The sequence below is a fragment of the Epinephelus fuscoguttatus genome, linkage group LG21 (assembly GCF_011397635.1).
Source record: "Epinephelus fuscoguttatus linkage group LG21, E.fuscoguttatus.final_Chr_v1".
Taxonomy (NCBI): domain Eukaryota; kingdom Metazoa; phylum Chordata; class Actinopteri; order Perciformes; family Serranidae; genus Epinephelus; species Epinephelus fuscoguttatus.
In genome coordinates this window covers 13,036,821-13,057,555 of record NC_064772.1, presented here as the reverse complement: position 1 = coordinate 13,057,555, position 20,735 = coordinate 13,036,821, and the positions used below count along the sequence as shown (strand labels likewise).

General features: G+C 42.8%; 1 protein-coding gene across 5 annotated transcripts in view; it reads left to right on the top strand.

The window, feature by feature from the left end:
• Nucleotides 1-20,735, top strand: part of LOC125881876 (rho GTPase-activating protein 21-like) — a 111,771-nt gene that overhangs the window by 69,111 nt on the left and 21,925 nt on the right. For 3 of the 5 annotated variants that reach the window (XM_049565298.1, XM_049565297.1, XM_049565295.1), the window contains 5 exons: nucleotides 7,289-7,381; nucleotides 11,762-11,840; nucleotides 12,227-12,281; nucleotides 14,991-15,014; nucleotides 17,654-19,649. In XM_049565298.1, coding sequence (XP_049421255.1) covers nucleotides 7,289-7,381; nucleotides 11,762-11,840; nucleotides 12,227-12,281; nucleotides 14,991-15,014; nucleotides 17,654-19,649 — 2,247 coding nt within the window. Of the gene's footprint in view, nucleotides 1-7,288; nucleotides 7,382-11,761; nucleotides 11,841-12,226; nucleotides 12,282-14,990; nucleotides 15,015-16,598; nucleotides 16,890-17,653; nucleotides 19,650-20,735 lie in introns of those variants that run through there. The other 2 variants (XM_049565296.1, XM_049565299.1) reach the window with 2 other exon arrangements.

Below are 20,735 nucleotides of genomic sequence, written 5' to 3'. Positions count from 1 at the left end.
CATTAACTTCAATAGAACTGGCACCAAAGTCTGGCTCCTTGAATACTGTCGCTGACATCATGTCCTTTCCCTCTTTAATAGTTTCCTTGGGTCTCTGGTGTAGACTATGAATGAAGTATACTTAGCTGAGTCATGTAATGACAACTAAGCTGTCTTGGTGACAGCTGAGATAAACCAGAGGTCGCATGTAAAAGTTCTGTAAAAAGCTAGTAAGTGGACCTTGAGTTTTTTTTGTCAGTAGTGAACTTTTCATGCCCAGTGTTTATGTTCAAAACTATTGAATAACCAAATCGATATATAGGCCTTGCCATTTAAAACAAATTTAATAAAGTCAAATATGATATAGGAAATAGGGTAAAATTTAATAGAAAAGTTTTGGAAAGTTTTTGGTAATTCATTTGTAAAAATGTGTCAGAACCCTGAATCATTTTGTAGATACATTACAACCATATCTTTATCTATCAGCTGTTATGCTCACTTTGCCTGAGCTGTTGTCACTTGCCATTGCTGTCATTTTTGTTACAGTGTAGCCCGGATGCTTGCTGAGTAACTGAGCCACACTGTAACAAAAATAATAACATGTCAAAAACTGAGCATAATGGGCTACTAATTAAAAATGTGCAAGCTAGCTAAGGTTACATTGATAACGTACTGTAAATTTTTGGTGTAGATTGTCCACTTTAGATAGAGATAAAAAGCTGCTGGATTGGGAGCAGAAATGACAGATATTTCTCCAGTGGGTCCCTTGGCCACTGAGACATAAATCCCAGTAGGCTCTCTTTGTTTCTATTGCGTCATCTGTTAAGTTTATTGTGCATACATTGAATTACAGCATTGCATACTTCTGACTGTTTTCATCCTGGTGGATGATAAGTGTTTCAGGATTCAGTTGCCCTCTTTAGCTCTGTGTCCCTGTGTGTTTATATAGTATTTTACAGTGGCTTCGAACATGGCTAAACCAAACTGTCCAAAATGGACATTTTATCAGTTGGGCTATATTTCTTATATTCTTTGTGTAACTGCTGTTTAGAAATGCGCTAAATAAATCAAGTAAGCCTACTTATTTACATACATGCAAAGACAAACAGTGGACTTAATGGTGTCTGCGATGTTGGGGACTTTAAAGGGAAAGTTCAGATTTTTTGAAGTGGGGTTGTATGAGGTACTTATCCATAGTCTATTCTGTTGCCTGCAGTAGATGGCTGTTGACACTGAGAGTATTTTCACCACTTCACCTTTCCGTCTGACAGTGATTTACAGCGAGGAACTAAAGCCATTATATCACTTTCATTAAAGCCACACTCCATTGAGAAAAACAGTGCGTTAATGTTGCTGCACACAGGAGCTGCTGGTCTACCATTGCCTCAATCAGTTATTATTTTGTGTTACTGTGTGACTTTGGCATCTAAAGTGGTTAGTCCAGATTCACTTAAGTCACACAATAGCACAAACAAATTTACTGATTAAAGCGGTGGTAGACCAGCAGCTCTTATGTTCAGTGAGCCAAAATGACTGTTTTTGTTAGTGGAGTCTGGTGGCTTTGTAGAGAACAAAGACGTGAAACTGAAGCCGTTAATGGCTTTCCTGTTGGAACGGGCTGTCTGATGGAAAGGTAAAACTGAAAATACTCTCAGCATAGTGTACATTTAATCTGTGATAGATTTTATTTTTTAGGTGGGACTTTTTTAGGTGGCTAAAATACGTTTTATTATTGTCCCTATTCACAGTACTACATCGCTTAGCTTCCCTGTCATACTCCAGCCTGCTTCTCCAAACTGTGGCTGTGCTGTGGCTGTTTACAAAGTGCAGCCATCACTGAAATAAAACATGTCCATCTGAGACCGGCACCTACACTTTGTTTTGCCATCTGACAAAGTCTATTGACACAGTTTGTGAGGATGTGGGTTTATTGCGTATTCCAAGGAGGTCATGACTGGGCTACGCAGGTGTTTTAGCAGAGTTTAAACTTTCAAAGTGAAGTTGCGTTTGGACTAGTTCTGTGTGTGAACTGCGCAGAGTGTTTCTTCGTGGGAATGGGAGAAAGAAAGACAGAATTACAGTATTTATTTTCACGATGGCTTCATCTGCTGTCTTAAAGCAGTCTTTGAGAGTATGATGATGAAAAAAAGCAGGTCTTTTGAAGGAAGTTGGAGTTTATGGATTTATGTAAAGTGTACTTGTGCTTTGACCTTCCCACACTGTGGGGGGATACACTGTGCCAGGATTATGTGCCTCCCATTTTCATATTTTTCTGCTGGAAGAGATTCGACACAGATAGCCATCTAAACACATACACAGTCCTCCTCTGCCTGTGTGTTTGGAAAAAAATTACTCCTCCTCTCAGTGTCAGAGCAAAGAACAAGCAACACATCTGCATAGGCTTTTGTATATGTTTGTATACTGGTACATTTGTATGTGGGTGTGGTGTTTGTAAATGTGAGAGTGACACAAATGGTAAAGAACAGCGAGTTGGAGGGAGAGGTATTAGACGAGGGTTAATGCAGTGAGCGGGCAGCGGGCCCAGCCCTCTGAAGAATAACATTATCTAACCCAAAACAACGGGGGAGCGGGGAGCTGGCCGACACAACCGGGCCCAGCTGTGCAGCCAGGGACGACAGCCAAACCAGAGCTTGTTGAGGCCAGAGAGCAGACATCCAGCCAGTGGATGGCCGGTGACTGCTAGATCGGACCAGATAGGGTTGTATTAATCTTACAATAAGGAAAAGAAATTTTTTTTTTGCTTCATATAATTGACACGAGTTGTGGTTCACATAGATACATTATTTTGTTTTCCTGCGCTTTAAAACAAGAGTGTGGAAGACGCAATAAAAGAGGTCAGTTTGTGGCTTTTTAAAGTCAGAGAATACAATCAGGGCTGCTACTTAAATTATATTGATGTAGTCTAAGAGCCTGTTTATACCTGGTATTAACATGAGTTTCAGTGATCCAAAAAATGATGGACAATTCCAACACTTAGTTCAACTTGTTGTAAAGTGGGCAACTGACAGAGCGTTAGTGCTCGCTCATCAAAACAACTACCACATCCTGCATCATGGATGGGTATATCTTGTATGCCCTTGTCGGGGATGCATCAGGACATATTAGCGTTTACACCGAAAAAGATATGTGGACGAATTTGTCACAGATCACCTTGGCAGGTGGATCTTAACCCCCACTTTCCACATACTCCGTCGCCGCGCCACGCACTGCATAGCATATACCCTCCCATTCTAGTGAATAGCTTCATTTCCACAGCATGCGCCACACAGCGTCTCTGGAGTGTCCCAGAAAAGCCACGGCGCTTCGCTTTGTCGGAGATACGCGCCAGGTCTATTTTTCAGCAACTGCGCGCCCATAGCACATCAAGCCACATAGCTCAGATCGCACCAAACTGGAAACAGAATGCACACAGCATCCGGTAAATTTCAAAATAAAACACAATGCACAGGCTACGGATTGTAAACTCTCAATTTTTAAAAAATAAATGGAGTAAATGGTGCTTATTATCACGTGATTTTGCAGTTCCCACGTGTGAGCTTGTGGCTCCGCTATGCGGCACGGCGCTTCAGAAAGTACGCGCCGTTGGTCGCTCCAGATCCGTGGTGCTGCGCAGACGGAGTATGTGGACATTGGGGGTCATGAATCTGGTTTGCAACTCTATTCAGCAATGTCCACTTGTTGTCTGATCACCCTAGACACATGTTAATACCAGGTGTAAACAGGCTCTTAGATTTTGGATATCGTAACATCATATGCGTGGTTCTAGCTGTTCCATTGTTTGCCATTACCCACCTCGTCTTCATATCCACATTACTGATGATTATTTATCAAAAATCTTACTGCATGAATGTTTTGTGAAAGCACCAATATTCAACCCTATAATGTTGTCACGATATCAACATCAAGGTATTTGGTCAAAAATAATGTGATATGTGATTTTCTCCATATTGCTCAGCCCTTTTTACAATTAACAACTTTAGTAAGGGACAGTTTTAAGGTGCTAAATTAGGCTTGAAGTGTTTTCACATTTGTTTTGACTTATGTTGGTCTTTTAGATGCCAAATGATAAAGACTTGGTCACATAAAACTAAAGGAGGTGTGTAATAAAATAAAAAGTTAATTTATCTGGTTTACTACACTGGCATTTTATGTAATGCCACACTGAATGGCATTGATGTGGTTAACTTCACTTATGTGTCATCTACTGCAGTTTGGGGAAAATAACCTAATTATTTAAACCTACTTTTAAGCGAAGTTCTGCTACAAGCCTGCACCTGCTTACTAGAGTGTAAAATGATGTAATGGCATGTAAATGTAGTGCCTTGTCCAGTGGTGAAACATTTGCCCCAAGTACCACCCAAGAGTAGCTGAGGTTACTCAACACTCATTCTGTGTCTTGGAACAGACAAAGTCATTTTGAGGCAGGCTGATGTATTTCATTAATCCACACAGTAGTTTATGCTCTGGTAAGACAGTTGGGAGCATTAAAAATATCCAAAGCTTTAGATTTCCACATTTAATCCCGCTCATCCAGCTGCGTGGCATGGAAACTTCCAAAAATCCAATTTGTGCAGCAGAGTTGGAGCTCGGTGAGATTGGCTCGGGATTGGGAATTTGCAGAGTTCACAGAGAGGGAGGAGGAGGGAAGAGGTAGAGCAAGCATTTGTTAACATCTGTACCTTTACCTCGGGTCAGTCCTGTCCTACATTGTGTTAGAGATGCTGCACATAAATGCATCAGTGCAGTCATGCTCTGTAAAGGGGCTGCAAGTTATTTCTATAGGTGAAGTTATTGTCATGTAATCAGCTACCAGGTCGTCCAGTAAGAACATGAATGGAAATACAGTGTTGTCTTAAACAATTCTACTCGGTTCCTCACTATGATGAGTCATTTTATGCGCTGCACTGCCTTCTACTGGATCAAAAACAAGCCTGCAACTGAAAAACATCTCTGTCAGACCTTGAGTGTATTCCGTAATTCACAATGAATGAACAGGGTAGGAATACAGTGGCGCTTCAGAAGGGGTACATTGGCTACCTGTGATCTTTTATTTTGTAGAAATGTCTTTCAAGCAAAGGTTGTGCTGATGATTACAGTGTTATAAGGTGTAAAAGGGCCAGAGTGTCAGTTTAAACTCACTTTGATTATGTTGTTGCTCTTACATGCTTTTGGAAAGCTGAAATCTGAATCAAAACACGGGATGTCACAAATTTAAATAGTTTGCAGTAACTTTTTCAGCCACAGGAGGGAGGCAGCAGCGTGCATTAGCAAATGCATTCTACAGCTTTTCATGCCATTATCACAAGGACATCTAAGGTGATTTGCTTACATTACAGCAGCTCATACTTTAAACATTGTCATGTTTAGGAACCCAAAAATATCTAAATGCAAGCTGGCTATAGTCAGGATTTTAAGGAAAGGGGTTACAGGTTTGGATTCCTAAACCAAGTTGAGCAATCTCATGATTAGCTCCTCACCTTTGAAGTTACTCCTCAGCAACACTTTGAACCCACATCTGCTGCAGTCCAGCTGTTCAGGGCTCCACATAGCACTGGGTCATAAATGCACATACCTGCTGCTGCTGTGTAAATGTTGAGGCAGGGCGTTCATGAAAAGAGCATGCGTACTCAGTCAGCGTTCCCTGAGGAAAGAACAGTGGGATGCTCTGATGTTGCACTTCCTCAAAGCCTGTGGCCTCTAAGAGGCAGCTGAGGCCAACTGAGATTGAGGCTTACGGCTCAGAGAAAGACGATTTGGCTGTTTTTAATCAGACACACAAACAGTCACTCCCTGTTTATTGCATGCACGTAACTGCTATAAATAGATGTGAATCTTAAAGAAGCTAGTTGTGATTTTTTTTTTTTTAGTCTCGATTAGCTGGATTCCATCAGCTAGTTTGCCAAATGCACATCACGCGACATGCCATGCTGTTCCTTCCCCTGTCATATGAGACCAAACTCCCCTGTGGTCTGTTTGCTTGTAGCCTTGTCAGCACACTCTGACCTCTCCTCACTGTCCTGTTCTGCAGCTCAGGACACATCTGACAGCAGAGTAGATTCAGTGGGTGGGACAGTAATGTTTGGGATGTTAAGGAATACTTTGAGAAGAGGAAGAATTAGTTTCCGTGTTTGCTGTTTCATAAAACCCTGAAACTTATTTGTCTTAAATTACCAATTTCACTGAGAAAGAGCTTGTGTGTTTTGATTTAGAAATCTGAAAGTAGTTTTGATCAGAACTGAGAATAAGGCGATCTGCAGGGCTGTTAAATCTATCAATAAATCCCCCACACACTTTTTTACTATTATTACTATTTTTTACATATTTAAATTGCATTGTTGGAGGGAGTCTGTGTTTTTCAATGCCAACAACTGCTGTATAATTGATGTTCATTTGACAATAACCCTGAAAATTGTGTAGCAAAAGCCAATTAAGATGATTGAGAAGCTGTTAAGTTCCCCTAACCCCTCAGACTGTAGACATATTTTTATTTACTCAAAGAACAAATAATTCTTGTGTCACATAAATAAAGGTTCTCCACATTTTGTCAGACAGGCATAATTCTGCATTCAGATATCTACTTCTTAATATTGACAACTCAACTATTGTCTTTCTATACAGAATGTCAAAAGAGCTTCACATTTTGCCCTCAAGTTGCGTCTTTTGGAGAAACAATACTTGCACTGTTCCAACATAACTACTCAATTCATGCTTTTGTAAGTGCCTCTAGCAGTCATTTTTTGTTGGCGATTAATCTGCTGACGATGTACTGAATGAATCAGACAATATTTTGGTCTAAAATGCCAGCACAATGTCTTTGAATATTTTTCTGTGTGACCTACAGTCCAAAACCCCAAAAATGTCCTATTTATAATGACATAAGAAAAAGAAAAGTTAAAAAAACTCAGAGCTGAGGAGCTGTAAAGTAGGGAGTGTTTGTCATTTTTGTTTTCAAAAGTAATTAAACTAATAGTTAAGATTTTCTGTTGATTAATTGAATAATTGTTTCAGCTTTACTGACAACTCAGCCATTTCCTTTGGATAAAACATAAGCAGAACTTAAAATTTTACTTTGAAGTTACCTGCTTACTTGACTTTACAACCAAGATATCCTCCAAGTTTGTATCATTTGAGTGAGTGAGAAAATGTGGAGAACATGTGCACTGCTGTCACTCTTTCTGCAGTTAAATTTCCAGTTCTAGTGCAACATGGCCTAGTTCTGATTCTGCTGCTGCTTCTCTTCCTCACTGTGTGACCAATCGCCTCGCTGCATGTGCTCTCCTGTTGCCAGGGAGACAGCGGAACCGTCTGGAGCCAATGGACACCATTTTCGTCAAGCAAGTGAAGGAGGGAGGCCCCGCCCACGGAGCTGGACTCTGTACAGGTACACACACACACACACACATGTAACCCACACACACAGTCTCTATGGAGATCGCCACACTGCTTCTGATAACCGGCTGATCTTATGATTAACTCTGCCTGTCTCACATCTGACCTCAAAGCGCCGTTTGATGCCAAGATTTCTTCACGTTTGTACTGTAGGTAATTCCACCTCCTTGTAACCCGCCAGGAAAAACAGATACAAGTTACAAAATAACAGATGGCTCCTTCGTGGGAGGTTGAACAAAGTGTAATATGCACACTGTTATTCCAACCTTCCCCTGATTCTGTTTTTTTTTTCTATGACTTTGTTTTCTCTCTTATTGATTTGTGAATCACTTCTAATTTTAAGCAGCAGGGATAAAAATACTTATACTACCCCCCCTCGAGTGAAAAAGTGAATCAGCTCCTTCCAGTTTCTAGTGAAATGAAGGTGATAGCTGAAGCTCTGTCAGCATTATTGCCAGATTAGCACTCTGTGTTACAGGAAATGTTAAGTGGGCTGGACAAGCCCTCTAAACTGTCTGCTTTTATCTGTTTGCTCTCCTCTCCTGGGATAAGGGAGTGCAGTGTTTTCCCACAATTATCCAGTTGCTCTCCTAAACTCACCTCGCCTCGCTTCCTGTAAGATGGCCATCTTCAGAAAACTTGAATGGGGATGAATCCTTCGCATGGGGGGGCCTTCAAATAAACACGTATTGGTATTCTCCTTTTGATCTAAACACAGATGTGTGTTTGTGCTGGAAGCAGCAACTCCAGAGTGGTTTCTGTGGTCAATAACCATATTGACTGGATTCCACATCTTTTTTTTTTTTTTTTTTTTTTTTGCTGAGCAGCTGGGTGAAGAAGTTAAAGACATGTAGAGTAAGGGTGGGCCAATCTGGATTTTTGGGGTTGATCATGAATTGATGGAAGCAGTTTTAGCCATTAACAGGTCTATTTGAAGTCTTTTATTTATTGTGAAGCATTATTTATTTAACTATTCTTAACAACAATGTATATTAGGTGTTACAATTATGGCGTATTCCACATGGACACTGATGTGTTTTGAAAATGGGGTTTTTACCTCCTTCGTTCCAAAAACTGTGATAAACACTGTTATGAAAAAAAAAATCGCCATCCAAATGAAAACACAAACACAATTCAAGTGCTGTCAAGAACAGCCAAACCAACAGGCAGTGATATAACATAAACCCAGGGGCGGAAATCCCATTTCATAGTTGGGGGGGGGGACAATAAACAGTAAAATTTTAGAGAATAATTCCGGGGGGGCGGGGCAAGGAAAAAAAGTTGTAGCCTGTCTTTTATACAGCATCTTTTACCGCAATTTGACGCTTTAATCTTCTCTCTATCTCTCCAACAGGCAGAGTGAATGTCTATACTTATGAGAAATGGCTTAACAACTAAACATTTCCTGCAATTAAACTGGTAAACTGGTTTACAAACAGTGTGCTGTCAGATCTGCCGCTGCGCACCCCTAAGGAGCACATAATGACCGCTCCTTAGGGTTGGGTTGGTTCTTGGTAATATCAGTTTGGTCCAGTATTCCGTCTTGGACCGGACCGGACTGACTGGACCGCATACTCGGGCAGAACGTACGCGGAGCGGATGCCGCAGAGGTCCGTCCGGTAAAAGTGGACGTCCGCGCGCAAAGCACGACCACGCGGACTTCGCTCCGCGCACCATTGTCACACAAAAGACTGTTCGGCATGTATTTTTCACATCACGGGGATTTTTTATGGACATTTTTACACGTAGTCCACTCTGCTTATAGTAAGCCCGAGTCTGTGAGCACCTGTGTCTGCCTCTTCGCCAAGCGCACAGGAAGCAGGAGAGAGAGGGGGGTGGGGCGGGGACTGAGCTAGGAGGTGCGAGTGCGCGTGCGCCTCTACTGTAGCCTGGAGTTTGTTTAATAGTGATGGGGAGTCGATAATGGTGGACAATTTAGTCTTGGCGAAATCAAGGAATGCGCCACTATGGCAACACTTTGGCTTTGAGCCAGACGAAGGAGGCAACCCTTGTTTGCACTGATTGTAAGTAAGCTGCAATTGTAAGTAAACTGCAAAATTTATTTGTAAGGAATAAAAGAAACAACTTGTTACTGTCACTCTGTTGTCCTAAGGTCGTTTTTTTATTTTAAATGAGTCAATTGCACCCCCAAGTGGTGAAAATCCGGTATTACCAACTCGATGCGTTTTTTTTACAAAAACCGGACCCTTTTTTTTTTTTTTTTTCCCCTCATACCGACCCAACCCTACCGCTCCTCGTCAGTTAGACTGCACGTCTCTCATGTTTGTCTCACTGACAGGTGGAGAGCCCACAGACAGGTACCCATTACCCATGAGCCGCTCCGCCACTGACTGCTCTTGTCCTGTCCTCTCCCTCTTCTTTCTCTCCTGTCCTCTCTATCACTAAACTCTGAGCTTAATCATTAGCTTTTAGCTTAGCAGCACTGGTAATTGAGTAGGCTTTTGAACAATGCAGGAGAAATGTTGCAGACAGTTTATATTATCAGCCTGGGTCTGGGGCTTGTTGTAACAGTAAAAGGGATGTGTTGAAACTTGTGTAAGTTAAACTGTGTCTGCGTGAGTGAATATCTTACCCTGTGATGCACGATGTGGACAGCGGTTGCAGCCACACGCGGCTACTGCTGCCAAGCAGCCTCGCCCGTTGGAAAGAGTGTAGGATATACCACTACTAGGAATGGGAGGGGGGGACTCAATCTTTTAAGATTTAAATAGCACATTATTGCGCGATTATAATGAGCACTGCTTACATTGTGCTTTCAATAAATACTACTGCATTGTTCAAAAATTATTAATTGTGTCTGAAATGATTCTAGGGGGGTACAGCTTTACTGAAGGGGGAGTCATGTCTCCCCTGTTCCCCCCGGGTTTTCCGCCCCTGCATAAACCCTAAAGCCACATAAAGAAAAAGAAAAAGATGTAGATATTGACCGATCAGCACCCTGATAAAAACTGTGACCTCATTCCTACGGCCAACTGTTCGTCAGTATAGTGGAAGTTACTATACATACATGTGTAAACACGTAAAATGTCCTATTAGCAACATTAGCGCAAGCACTAGTTTTGACACGTCCACCATTGCACGAAATTTTGCCTCATTTGTGATGCCACATAAAGGAGATAACAGCACACTCTACATTACAAGCTTAAAAGTCAGTTCCCCCGTCTACACATCAACACTGAAAACAGAGTTCATGAAAATCTTCATGCTGGACGAAGTTGTACGAAAGGTCTGTTTTCAGTTACCAATGAAAGGCCAAAAAACATAGAAAAAGCTATGTTTTAAATATAACTGTGTATGTGTCAACTAAGCCTAAGAGATGAGACCATGGCATAAACTGAGAACTTAATTTATTGGCAAACAACATGCACAACATTTTCCACTTTTTGGTTGCATTCCTCCCATAGTAATGTAAAAATAATGGACGTAGCTACTGTGATGTCACCCCCTGGTTTGTGGACTCCTGTTTTGAAGCCCCGAGCTTGGTATTATGGTCGTTATCATCTTGGGTTTTTGGAACCCCGGTGTGGTGGTATTTGGATGAGAGGCTGGCACTGTAAAGGAGTGAGGGGTGGATCTGACTGAGAAGCCGAGGACAGTATCGGCAGACAGCCTGCCATTCAAAGCAACCCACACTTAATTATGCGAAACTTTAAGCCTTGATAAAATGTTAAAATGTGGGTTATATGAAAAAAAAAAATCATCCCCTGTACAGTTGTCATGAAGGGAGAAATTAGCTTTAGAGACCAAAACCGTTTTTTGTTCCAGGCTGTAAACACATTTATTTCTGCTGTAAAGTTGGGGATTTTATCATGAGGGTCTATGAAGATTGACTGGCTTCCTGAGCCAGCCTCTAGTGGACGTTCAAAGAACTGCAGTTTTTGGCACTTAAGTTTTGGCTTCATTTTTCAGCCAAGGAGGCTGCTGCTTTGTTCCTTCACAATGGATTTCAGTGGAACACACTTTGCAAATTTATTGTCTTTTTAGACACCTGGGGTGTGTTCAGCCCTGCCAAAATGTAGCAACTCTTGTTTAAATGTGAAAGATGGTGTGATGAACACCCTGCTGTGTTCAACCCAGAAACTGAAGCAAAACAGTGCACGCCATTTTCTACCTCTGGTAGAGCTGCTGGAGCAGTGAAGCCATTGTAGATGCTCACAGAGATACTGTCTGGCATGTTTTGTGTCATCTGATCAGCTTCATAGAGATCACTGATCAAACTGTTAAGAACAAATGTTGGCTGATAATGATTGTTGGCTGATCGATCAGAGCACCCTTAGTGCAGAGCTTATTTGTCATGTTCCTGTTAGCAGTAAACAGCAGGTTTGTGATGCATTACTGTAATTCTATCCAGGGGACCGGATAGTGAAGGTGAATGGAGAGAGCATCATTGGGAAGACATACTCGCAAGTCATAGCCTTGATCCAGAACAGGTAAGAATGCTGTCATGTAATTTTATGGTTTATATACACAGAGTGAAAGAGCCTGGCTGACTCAGACCACTGCCAACACTCCCCTGCATGTTTGTGGACTAACACAGAAAATGAGACGGAGCCGTTGTGAAACTTCCCAGAAAAAAAAAAAACACATTCACTTTTCCAGAGAAAATTACGTCCTTATCACAGACAAGCACGCTTATAACATTAACACTTCATTAAACTGCAGCTATTAAAGTTTAGATTTTACAAGTTGAACTTATCCTCTTGAGAAGTGCCATTACTTTCCACAGTCTGTGCCCCGTGGTATAACAGTTTCTCTCTCCTTTTCTCTCACTTTCACTCTCATTCTCTCTCGTCCTGCACACTCTTGTCTCCATCAGCGATGCCTCACTGGAACTCTGTGTGATGCCAAAGGATGAGGACATTTTGCAGCTGGTAAGCATTTATTCATCAGTAAATATTGCAAGTGTGCTTGAAAATGCCTCTTGTTTGTTTACACAGCAGAAAACCATGAATAAAAGATTTGTGATTGTGAGGAGTTTTAACACCAGACCAGTGCTCTGTAGTTTTATTCATTTAACTGTTTATTTGTGAAATTTAGTCTAATTGCAATTAAAATGCAGTTTTTATCTGGTGATGAAGGGCGTATCTTGGCTTTAAATTGTTTGTTTAACCTGTATGTGCACAGAAATTTAAAAATGGGGTGGATGTAGTGTAACTAATTCTCTGTGGAAAATCAATTTGTCCGTCCAGCCTGTACTTCTATTATAGGGCATGTTGTCAGATATGGTCAGTGAACACAGGTTTTTGTCCCGTGCAGGATTAGTGCAACCTGGCAACCCATCACTCCATGCAGCTGTTATCACCAAGAAATAGTTCCTGCATGAGCTGTGTTAGCCGATTTCCCCATGTTTTCATGCTTTATGCTAAGCTAGCTAAACAATTCCTGACTCCAGTTTTGTTTGTGATCCACAGAGAGATTGATTTTTATCTTAGTCCTCAAAACCGTAAATCTAGTCCGTCAAGCGAAGCCCAGAAATCTTTGTATGAAGCAATACTCAACTCTGACATGGGCTAACAATTATTTTTATCATTGATTTATCGTCTGAGGTTTTCTTGATTAAACACTTCTCTGTAAAATGGCAGAAATTTGGGAGAATTGTCTGGGCCAGTTCTCAGAGTCCAAGTCGATGTATTTAAATGTGTTAATTTGTCAGTTTAAAACCCAAAGATATTCCGTTTAATATGGTGTAAAACAGAGAAATGCAGGAAAAGTAGCAATTAATTGATTATCAAAATAGATGGCAATAATTTTTTTTTTCAATTGACTAATCAAAGTCGACTTATCGTTGCAGCTTTACTTCTGATTTATGTCAGATTGATGTCTGCCTCCGTCAAAAAAAATTAAGACAAAGTGTTGACAAGCCACCCACGCCACAGCAGATAAACTTCTAATGGTTACAAGCCTAAGTGAACCATAAACATTTTATTGGACTCAGATTACCAGACAGAGTGGGCGAATATTTAATCATAAAGATTTTAAACATGCCCACAATACAGCCAAATATTTAGAGAGTCACAGGGTTGGTCCATGCAGGAACGTGGATAATGATCAAATCCTGTGGGGACACAAGGTGTGTCTTTCTGACTACCTGCTCATCCTGTCATTGAACTTGATCTTCAAGACTAACACTGCCTGACTCATGTCAGGTTGATATGGATAAATGTGTGGATCAGTTTCCATAAATGTGAGCGTACATTTTCATTGAGAAAAGGCTAATGACAAAAGGAGCAGATCTAGACTTCATGCCACAGCTCCACAGCCCCTCTGCTTCTAACGCTGATGAACTCAGTGGTGCAAACAGCCAGCCCACTCCATCAGTCAGGGTCCAGAGCCCCACAGATGATAGAACAGCGCCAGGCCACGTCAAACCAGTCGCTACACGTTTTTCACCTCCGTTTGGGAAATTTTCTCTGGGAGCGGAGGACTGAGTCAGATCCCACTGTGTTGCTAAATTCCACACATAGCTTGTTAGCTTGGCCGCAGCTCACCAAAAACCACAGAAACTTGCTTTTGGCGTTTTGGAATGAGTCTGAGCACTCACAAGGCTGAGGGATCCGAATGGAGCAATTAGCTTCTTTCTCCCCATTGAGGAAAACAAAAATTAAACTCAGTGTTTGATGTGTCAGCTAGGGATTGTTTTTTACTTTCCTGATACAAGATGTGATTTAAATGTTTCTGTTTGTATGCTATCGAGTTCCCTGTGGACATCACAATGAAGTCATTCCTTTAAATTGTCTGTATACACACTTTGTCTTCATCAATACAAATCTTGAAAGCTGCTTCGTGTGACCTTTTATCCTGTTTTTACAAGGGGGAAAAAAAAACTACTTTGGAATGAATGAAGTATGCACATGGTGATTCCCGTAGCTGTATTTGTGTCTGTGTTTTTAAATGTGTTCATGTTTTTCTGTTTTGTGTTTTGGGAGACACTGAGCCCACTCACTACCAGGGGGAGTGCAGCTGCAGTCAGCTGACTCCTGTCAGCTACAGGAGTGAGTGAGGGAAGGAAGCCAGCGCAGATCAGGCAAGCGTGCTGTTATGCTTACCCAAAAGTGAACATGTTATAGATAGAGCAGCGTCTTACAGATGAGCGAGAGGATGAAAGAGGGCGCGTAGAGAGTGTGTGTAGTGCAGGAGCCACTGAGAAACCAGAGAGGGGGAGGGGAGGTACGACAGTGAGCAGGTGAGAGTGACAGAGCAAAGGAAAGAAATGCTGAGTACATTGAGAGTGAGGAGGCTAGCAGAAAACATTTGTCAGTGTGTTTTAGCAGCAGCTTTGTTGTGGTTGGAAGAAGATGTGGGATGAGAGGAGGAAATAATGGGGATGAAGAACAACTCAGAAGATGTTCATGTCTGAGAAGGACATCAACACCTCCATTCTCCGTCTTTCTTCCACTACCTCCGATTATGATGCTGCTGCTCAGGGAATGTATTTTTAGCCTGTGCTGAAGTCAGAGAAGTTGCCTGTCTCACCTCCATCGATGGCGTTGTAACTCTCATTTCTTCATGCTCACCTGTATACTTCTCTTTATTCCCCTTGTTTTCTCTCTGCTTGCCTTTCTCTAACCTGTGGACTGCAGTTTTCCAGGGATATCACTGCACTGGTAAGAAGGGAAACTATACTAACTAATCACTTTCTTTTTAAAGGGACGGTTCAGCCCAAAATCAAAATTACATATATCTTGCCTGTAGTGCTGTTTATCAATCTAGATTGTTTCATTTAGCGTGAGTTACCGAGTATTGATATTGCCCATAGAGATGTCTGCCTTCTCTCCAATACAGTGGAGCTAGATGTTACTCTTTCCAGACTCTGGTTACTCAAGATAATCCACAGACCTTGTTGTGAACAGTTTCATGTAGGAACTATGTTCTTTCTACCAAACTACACCCACCAACCACATTACAGTGCAGAAGAAATCGTGTATCTACTGCTGGTTCACCCAGTAGCCCTGAGCTAGCTAACATTACAGCTCAGCCAAGATATCATACATGTTTATATCATACGCTGTGGTGAGCACGAGCCTCTTGTCTATGAGTTGATGCACGTTTCTCAGCTGGCCACCAACCATGTTAGATGTGATGTTTGATTGCGTTTAGGTTGTGGCAAAAGGTGACAGAAATTCACTGTTAGGACAATGACTAATGCCGTCTGTGTCAGTTTGACATAGAATACGAAGAATAGATGATATTTGGAGATTTTTTTGTTGGTTTTAAGTTGTGTTGTTGAGTGACCAAAATCTAACGTCATCTTGATACAGAGTAACAACATCAAAATAACGCAAGGTATGGAGAACAAAACCCAATGTTTGCAAAACGTCATGTTCATATCCACAACATGAAATTCTAAGATCGTTAGACTTTAAAAACATTGTCAGACCAATTCATTCCAATTAAAATTTAACATCTGTCAAACACAAGAGTCCAACATCTTTCTGATATCACAGTGACGTCCGGTGCCAGCTGGGTTCTGTCTGTGTAGTGATATGGTTGGCGGGTGTAGTTCAGTAGAAAGAAAATAGTTCTGCACATTATCATTCGTAACCAGGTCATGATTTCTGGAAAGAAACATTGCTGTCGAGTTCTTCAAATGTATTTTTTGGTACTTTGAGCACCACAAGCCGAGTGCCATCTAGTAGGAGATACAACAAACATCTCTATGGCTGATATCTCCAACACTCTGCAACTCACACCAAAACTAGACTGATAAATAACACTACAGGTAAGAGGGAAAAAATTATTTTTGATTTTGGGATGAACTGTCCCTTTAAGTTGTCTTTCCAGATGATTCATAGCTCCTATGACATGCGGCACCACCTTTAGAGCTCATATTTGCACAGGTAGAAGCTGGCAAACCCCTAAAACCCCAAATATACTTCCCCTCTTTGCAGGATATGTATTGTGGTTTAGTACAGGTTAAGTTTTGGGAATTTTCCTGGGATAGCAAGTTGAGAGAAAGATGTGTGTACCGAAAAAAACAAATGATGTGAGTTCAAATGTCAGCAGACCTCAGACACTTTGCTCTGTACTTTCCACAACAAGGAAATTGGTTTCTGTTAAACCATATGACTTATGCAAATCTAGAGGGAGGCACCTCTCTGCTGCTGCTGTTCGTAGTGCAATTGTAACCTGACACCCTAGGTAGAGTGCTATCGATTAAAGTCCAACACCACAACTCTCTCCCTTTCATTTTCTCAAGAGCTCGTGCGCTGAATGGATGGGGGAATAAAGCGTGTTCAATATGCTGCCAGGCGTTTTCTCTGAAGCCATCTGTCATTCACTGGAGAGAGTAAAGGACTAAAGCTAGCAGGATTTTAGTGTTTTTCTTCAAGTTTTAATCAAGGAAAGTACCCTAGTTGTTACAGTGACAATACAGTTGTGAAGCCATGCTGACAGAAGTAGCGTTCGCTGCCAGAGGCAGACAGAGGCGTCCCCCGTTCACCCTCTCCTCATGCCTCAGGGCACACTCTCCGGTTCGAAAGGTGGGTAAGCCCCTGCCAGCTTTATCCTCTCTCTCCTGGCTCCATTTATTCTGGACTTTCCAGTCTTCTTTCTCGACTTATTTGCCTTTCTGGCTATCCCCCCCCCCTTCCACATCTGTTACTTCTCAGGGCAGTTAATTTGTATCATGGCATGCTGTAACATTTGTTTGCCATCTCCAAGGAAAAGATTGAGAAACTGTAACTGAAACGGAGTGTGTTTGATTTAGAGAAGTAATGCCGGAGCACTGTGTCTACTTTTAGTATGCTGTTGTTTTATTGTTATAGACAGACTGGATCCAGCTGTCTATCTGTCACTTACAGTTCTCTTGAGGGAATGCTCTAACAGTGTTTGTCTTGCTGATAATCTCATCAGCTCTCACAGAGAGTCTTGTCAGTAAATGACACCAGTGGATTAACAACCTTTTCTCTGCTTTAAATATGTGAGCAGCCACATTGCTGTGGTGCAGTTGAGATATTTTAGAAAAAAGATCAGTTCTGGTACTGTGAGGGCAGAGGGAGATGAAGTCATAGGTGAGATGTGGCAGTAATTTCGTCATCTAGTGATAGAGGAGGTTGCCCCAGTGTTGAGCTGTAGATTCACAAACGGATCCACAGCCCTTCCTGTTCTGTACATGTCTTTAGTAAAGTCTAATGAATATTGTCCCTGGTTGGGTGGGATGTTCTCCCAGGGTTTAATGTAATCTATTTTAGCTTTCCAACCTCTCAGCAACCGAAGTGACATAATGTCTTATAATCTCTTGCAGGCGTATTCCCAGGATGCATACCTCAAAGGAAATGATGCGTACAGCGGAAATGCCCAGAACATCCCGGAGCCCCCTCCCATATGCTACCCTCGGATAGAAGTTAAGACTGCAGGCATGGCTCAGACGTCAGAGCCAGCCAAAGTAACTGAGACCCCCCGAGGGCCGGCTCAGGGACCAGGAAGACGAGGGGGCGCCACGGAAAAGAGCTACCGGGTTGAAATCCCTGTTCCACCATCGCCTCCGCCCCAACAGACGTCAAAGTCTCAGACAGTGGTGTGTGTCTGTAATGAGAATGTGAGGACAGTGGCCATGCTGCCTGATCCAGTTGACAGGGGGTCCCGGGTGGCTCGGGCCGGACCCAGCCACAGGACAGAGGAAAACCGGTACAGCCCTTCAGCAGATTCTGGCTCAGCTAGACCGAGACCCCTTATTCCCTCCGTACCTGGGGGTGCACAGTTGCAGTACCCCTTGTCCCGTTCCACAGAAAGCCCACTCTACCCCGCTTCATCAAGACCTGACCCAATCTATCCTGACACATTAGCTCCACCAGTACGGGCCACCACTGCCTCACCGGACACATTCTCCACTGCCATCTCGCCCAGCGCCAACCACTACTCACCCTCTCCCACAGCCCCTTCCACCTCTCCACACCAGAACATTGACTGGAAAAACTACACCACCTATAAGGACTATATTGATGCTAAGAGGCTGCACACATACGGCTGCCGCACCATCCAGGAACGCTTGGACAGCTTGCGCGCAGCTGCGAATTCCAGTTCTGCCTACGCCCAGCAACGTACACCACCTCCTCCAAGCGCTAGTCAAAGAGGGGCACTGGGCTCCCAGGTCAGAAGAAGAAGCACTTCCAATGACCGTGGCGTGGATAAAGGTAGCCAGGGTACTGTGGTGACTCCTTTACGTAGCGTCTCACAAGAGAGGCTTGGAAGTGGAGCAGAGAGGACAGCGCTGATCAGAAATTGGCCTCGGAGCGTTTCAGAGGATGCTCTGCCTTTCTCCACCCCCACTGGAGTCCCCAAACCTCGGGCGCGGTCTTGTGACTACCTGGGGCAGCAACCTGCAGAGCCAGGTGGGTTGGCTGTCTTTGGAGATAGAGTGGCGTTGGAGGACAGGCTGCTGCTGTGTCGGGGAGAGGAAGCCAGAGAAAGCAGGCAGGGGACAGGCCTGAGAGCGCTACCTCATCTGAACAGGAGTCTCACTGGACAGGAAGATGAAGGACGAGGAGGTGGATTATCTAATTCGCCTTTAGCTACTCCTGTGTTTACTAAAGGTACGACGGATTCTGTACTAACCCCAAGGGCAGACAGTGTCATATTGAGACCATCACGTTTGCCTGTCAAAAACTCCATCTCAGAACCTTCACCTGCCTTATCCTCCACTAAAACCACAGACCCTCTTAAAGACCAAAGAGCTAACATCGTGGGCAACCACCTGGGCTACTCCTCGCCTCTGCACCTGCAGCTCAGGGGCAGGGCCGATAGTCTGAAAATGGAGAGCAGGTCAGAGGCTGGGTTGGCAGTCAGGTCCTCCTCCTGCTCTGGTTCCTCCTCCAGACTGCCCCTGCAGAAACAACTACAAAGTGTGGTCACTGCCTCTTCCTCTGGTTCCTCCACCACCAATGGAGCTGTCACCCAAAAGCCAAAAGTCAGAGAAATCTCCAGCACCCTTGTACGGACTAATGGCGGGCTTGCAGAGGGCGTGGAAGGACCAGATGCAACAGTCGTTGTCCTAAGAAGGGACAAAAACTCTGCACCTCCCCACATCCGCCCTCCATCCTATGTACTAGCTGTTAATGACAACCAGGGAGGAGTGACTCACAAGTCACCAACATTAGTGAAGGCAGGCTCTGCAGATGGAGCTATGTGCTGGACATCTAATGACAGCTTTAGGGAGATGCATCTAAGAAGGCTCGGAGACACACGACACAAGTCTGGCTCCAACAACTTGGACGACTCCCTGGATTCAATCCCCTTCATAGGTAAGTCTGCACCCGTCTCTATCCCACCTTCCAGTTAAACTCTCCTTGTTTCTATAGCAACAGCAGTGACAGGGTGAGAAAATATGACACAGCATGGTGTTTGTGTGAGTGGAAAAGTATGTTTATGCATGAAAGCTTGGCAGCTGATTTGAATCTGTACCAAATTCTCACCATACTTTTAATGATCTGACAGCATATTATATGCATGTTCTGACATATCCAGTCAGGGCTGGGCTTTGAACATGAGCCAAAATCCGTTTATAGCATCAAGTAGGAAGTGTGCATCAGATGCTTGGACAGATCTAAATCTTGTTTGTGTGTTGATGTGATATTTCCTTATCAAAATCAGGCAGTGATGTACACTAGATACAAATCAGGAAATGTCAGACTGCATTGTTTTTGGGGAAAGTCCCTGTACTGCTGCTTGTGCTGAGAAGTTTGGCTTTAAACGACAGCAATGGTTTTGTACAAAAAAATGTGTAAATGTTGTTTTGGCATCTGTTCAGCAACTTGGGTGTTGTATTGGCACCAGTATGGAAAAACTAAAATGATACCCCAGCCTCTTTATACAGTAAATGAAAAGTGGGAATATTTTTATAGACTAGATCGTTTATCCACTGTGAAATTATAACAGGGGTTTAACATGCTGCGATACCTGTGGCAGTCTAGAGCATAACACATAAGCTGCAAAGGAGAAGGTGTGTGTGTCTGTATACTGTGTATATATAGCATGTTGGAGGCAGAGAGCAGGGTATGCTATTTCCTGCTTGCAAGGTGTAACTGGTGGGAGTGAACAGCATACTGTACACTCTAAAGCCCTATTCGCAGAGGATCAGTATTACCAGGGAACCTCATATGATTTAGAAATGTACCCCCACATCTGTTTTGTGTGACATATTCACACAGGATAAGTAAAGTCTTTACTCAAATTTACTCCCAGTTATGATGCTACACAACACAGAAACACTACACAGCACCACTAGCATCGATGTACAGTGTTAACCTCCTTATTTATTTATTTATTTATTTATTTATTCATTATTGTGGGTTAAAAAAACAGAGCCATTTATTCCACACATTGGGCCT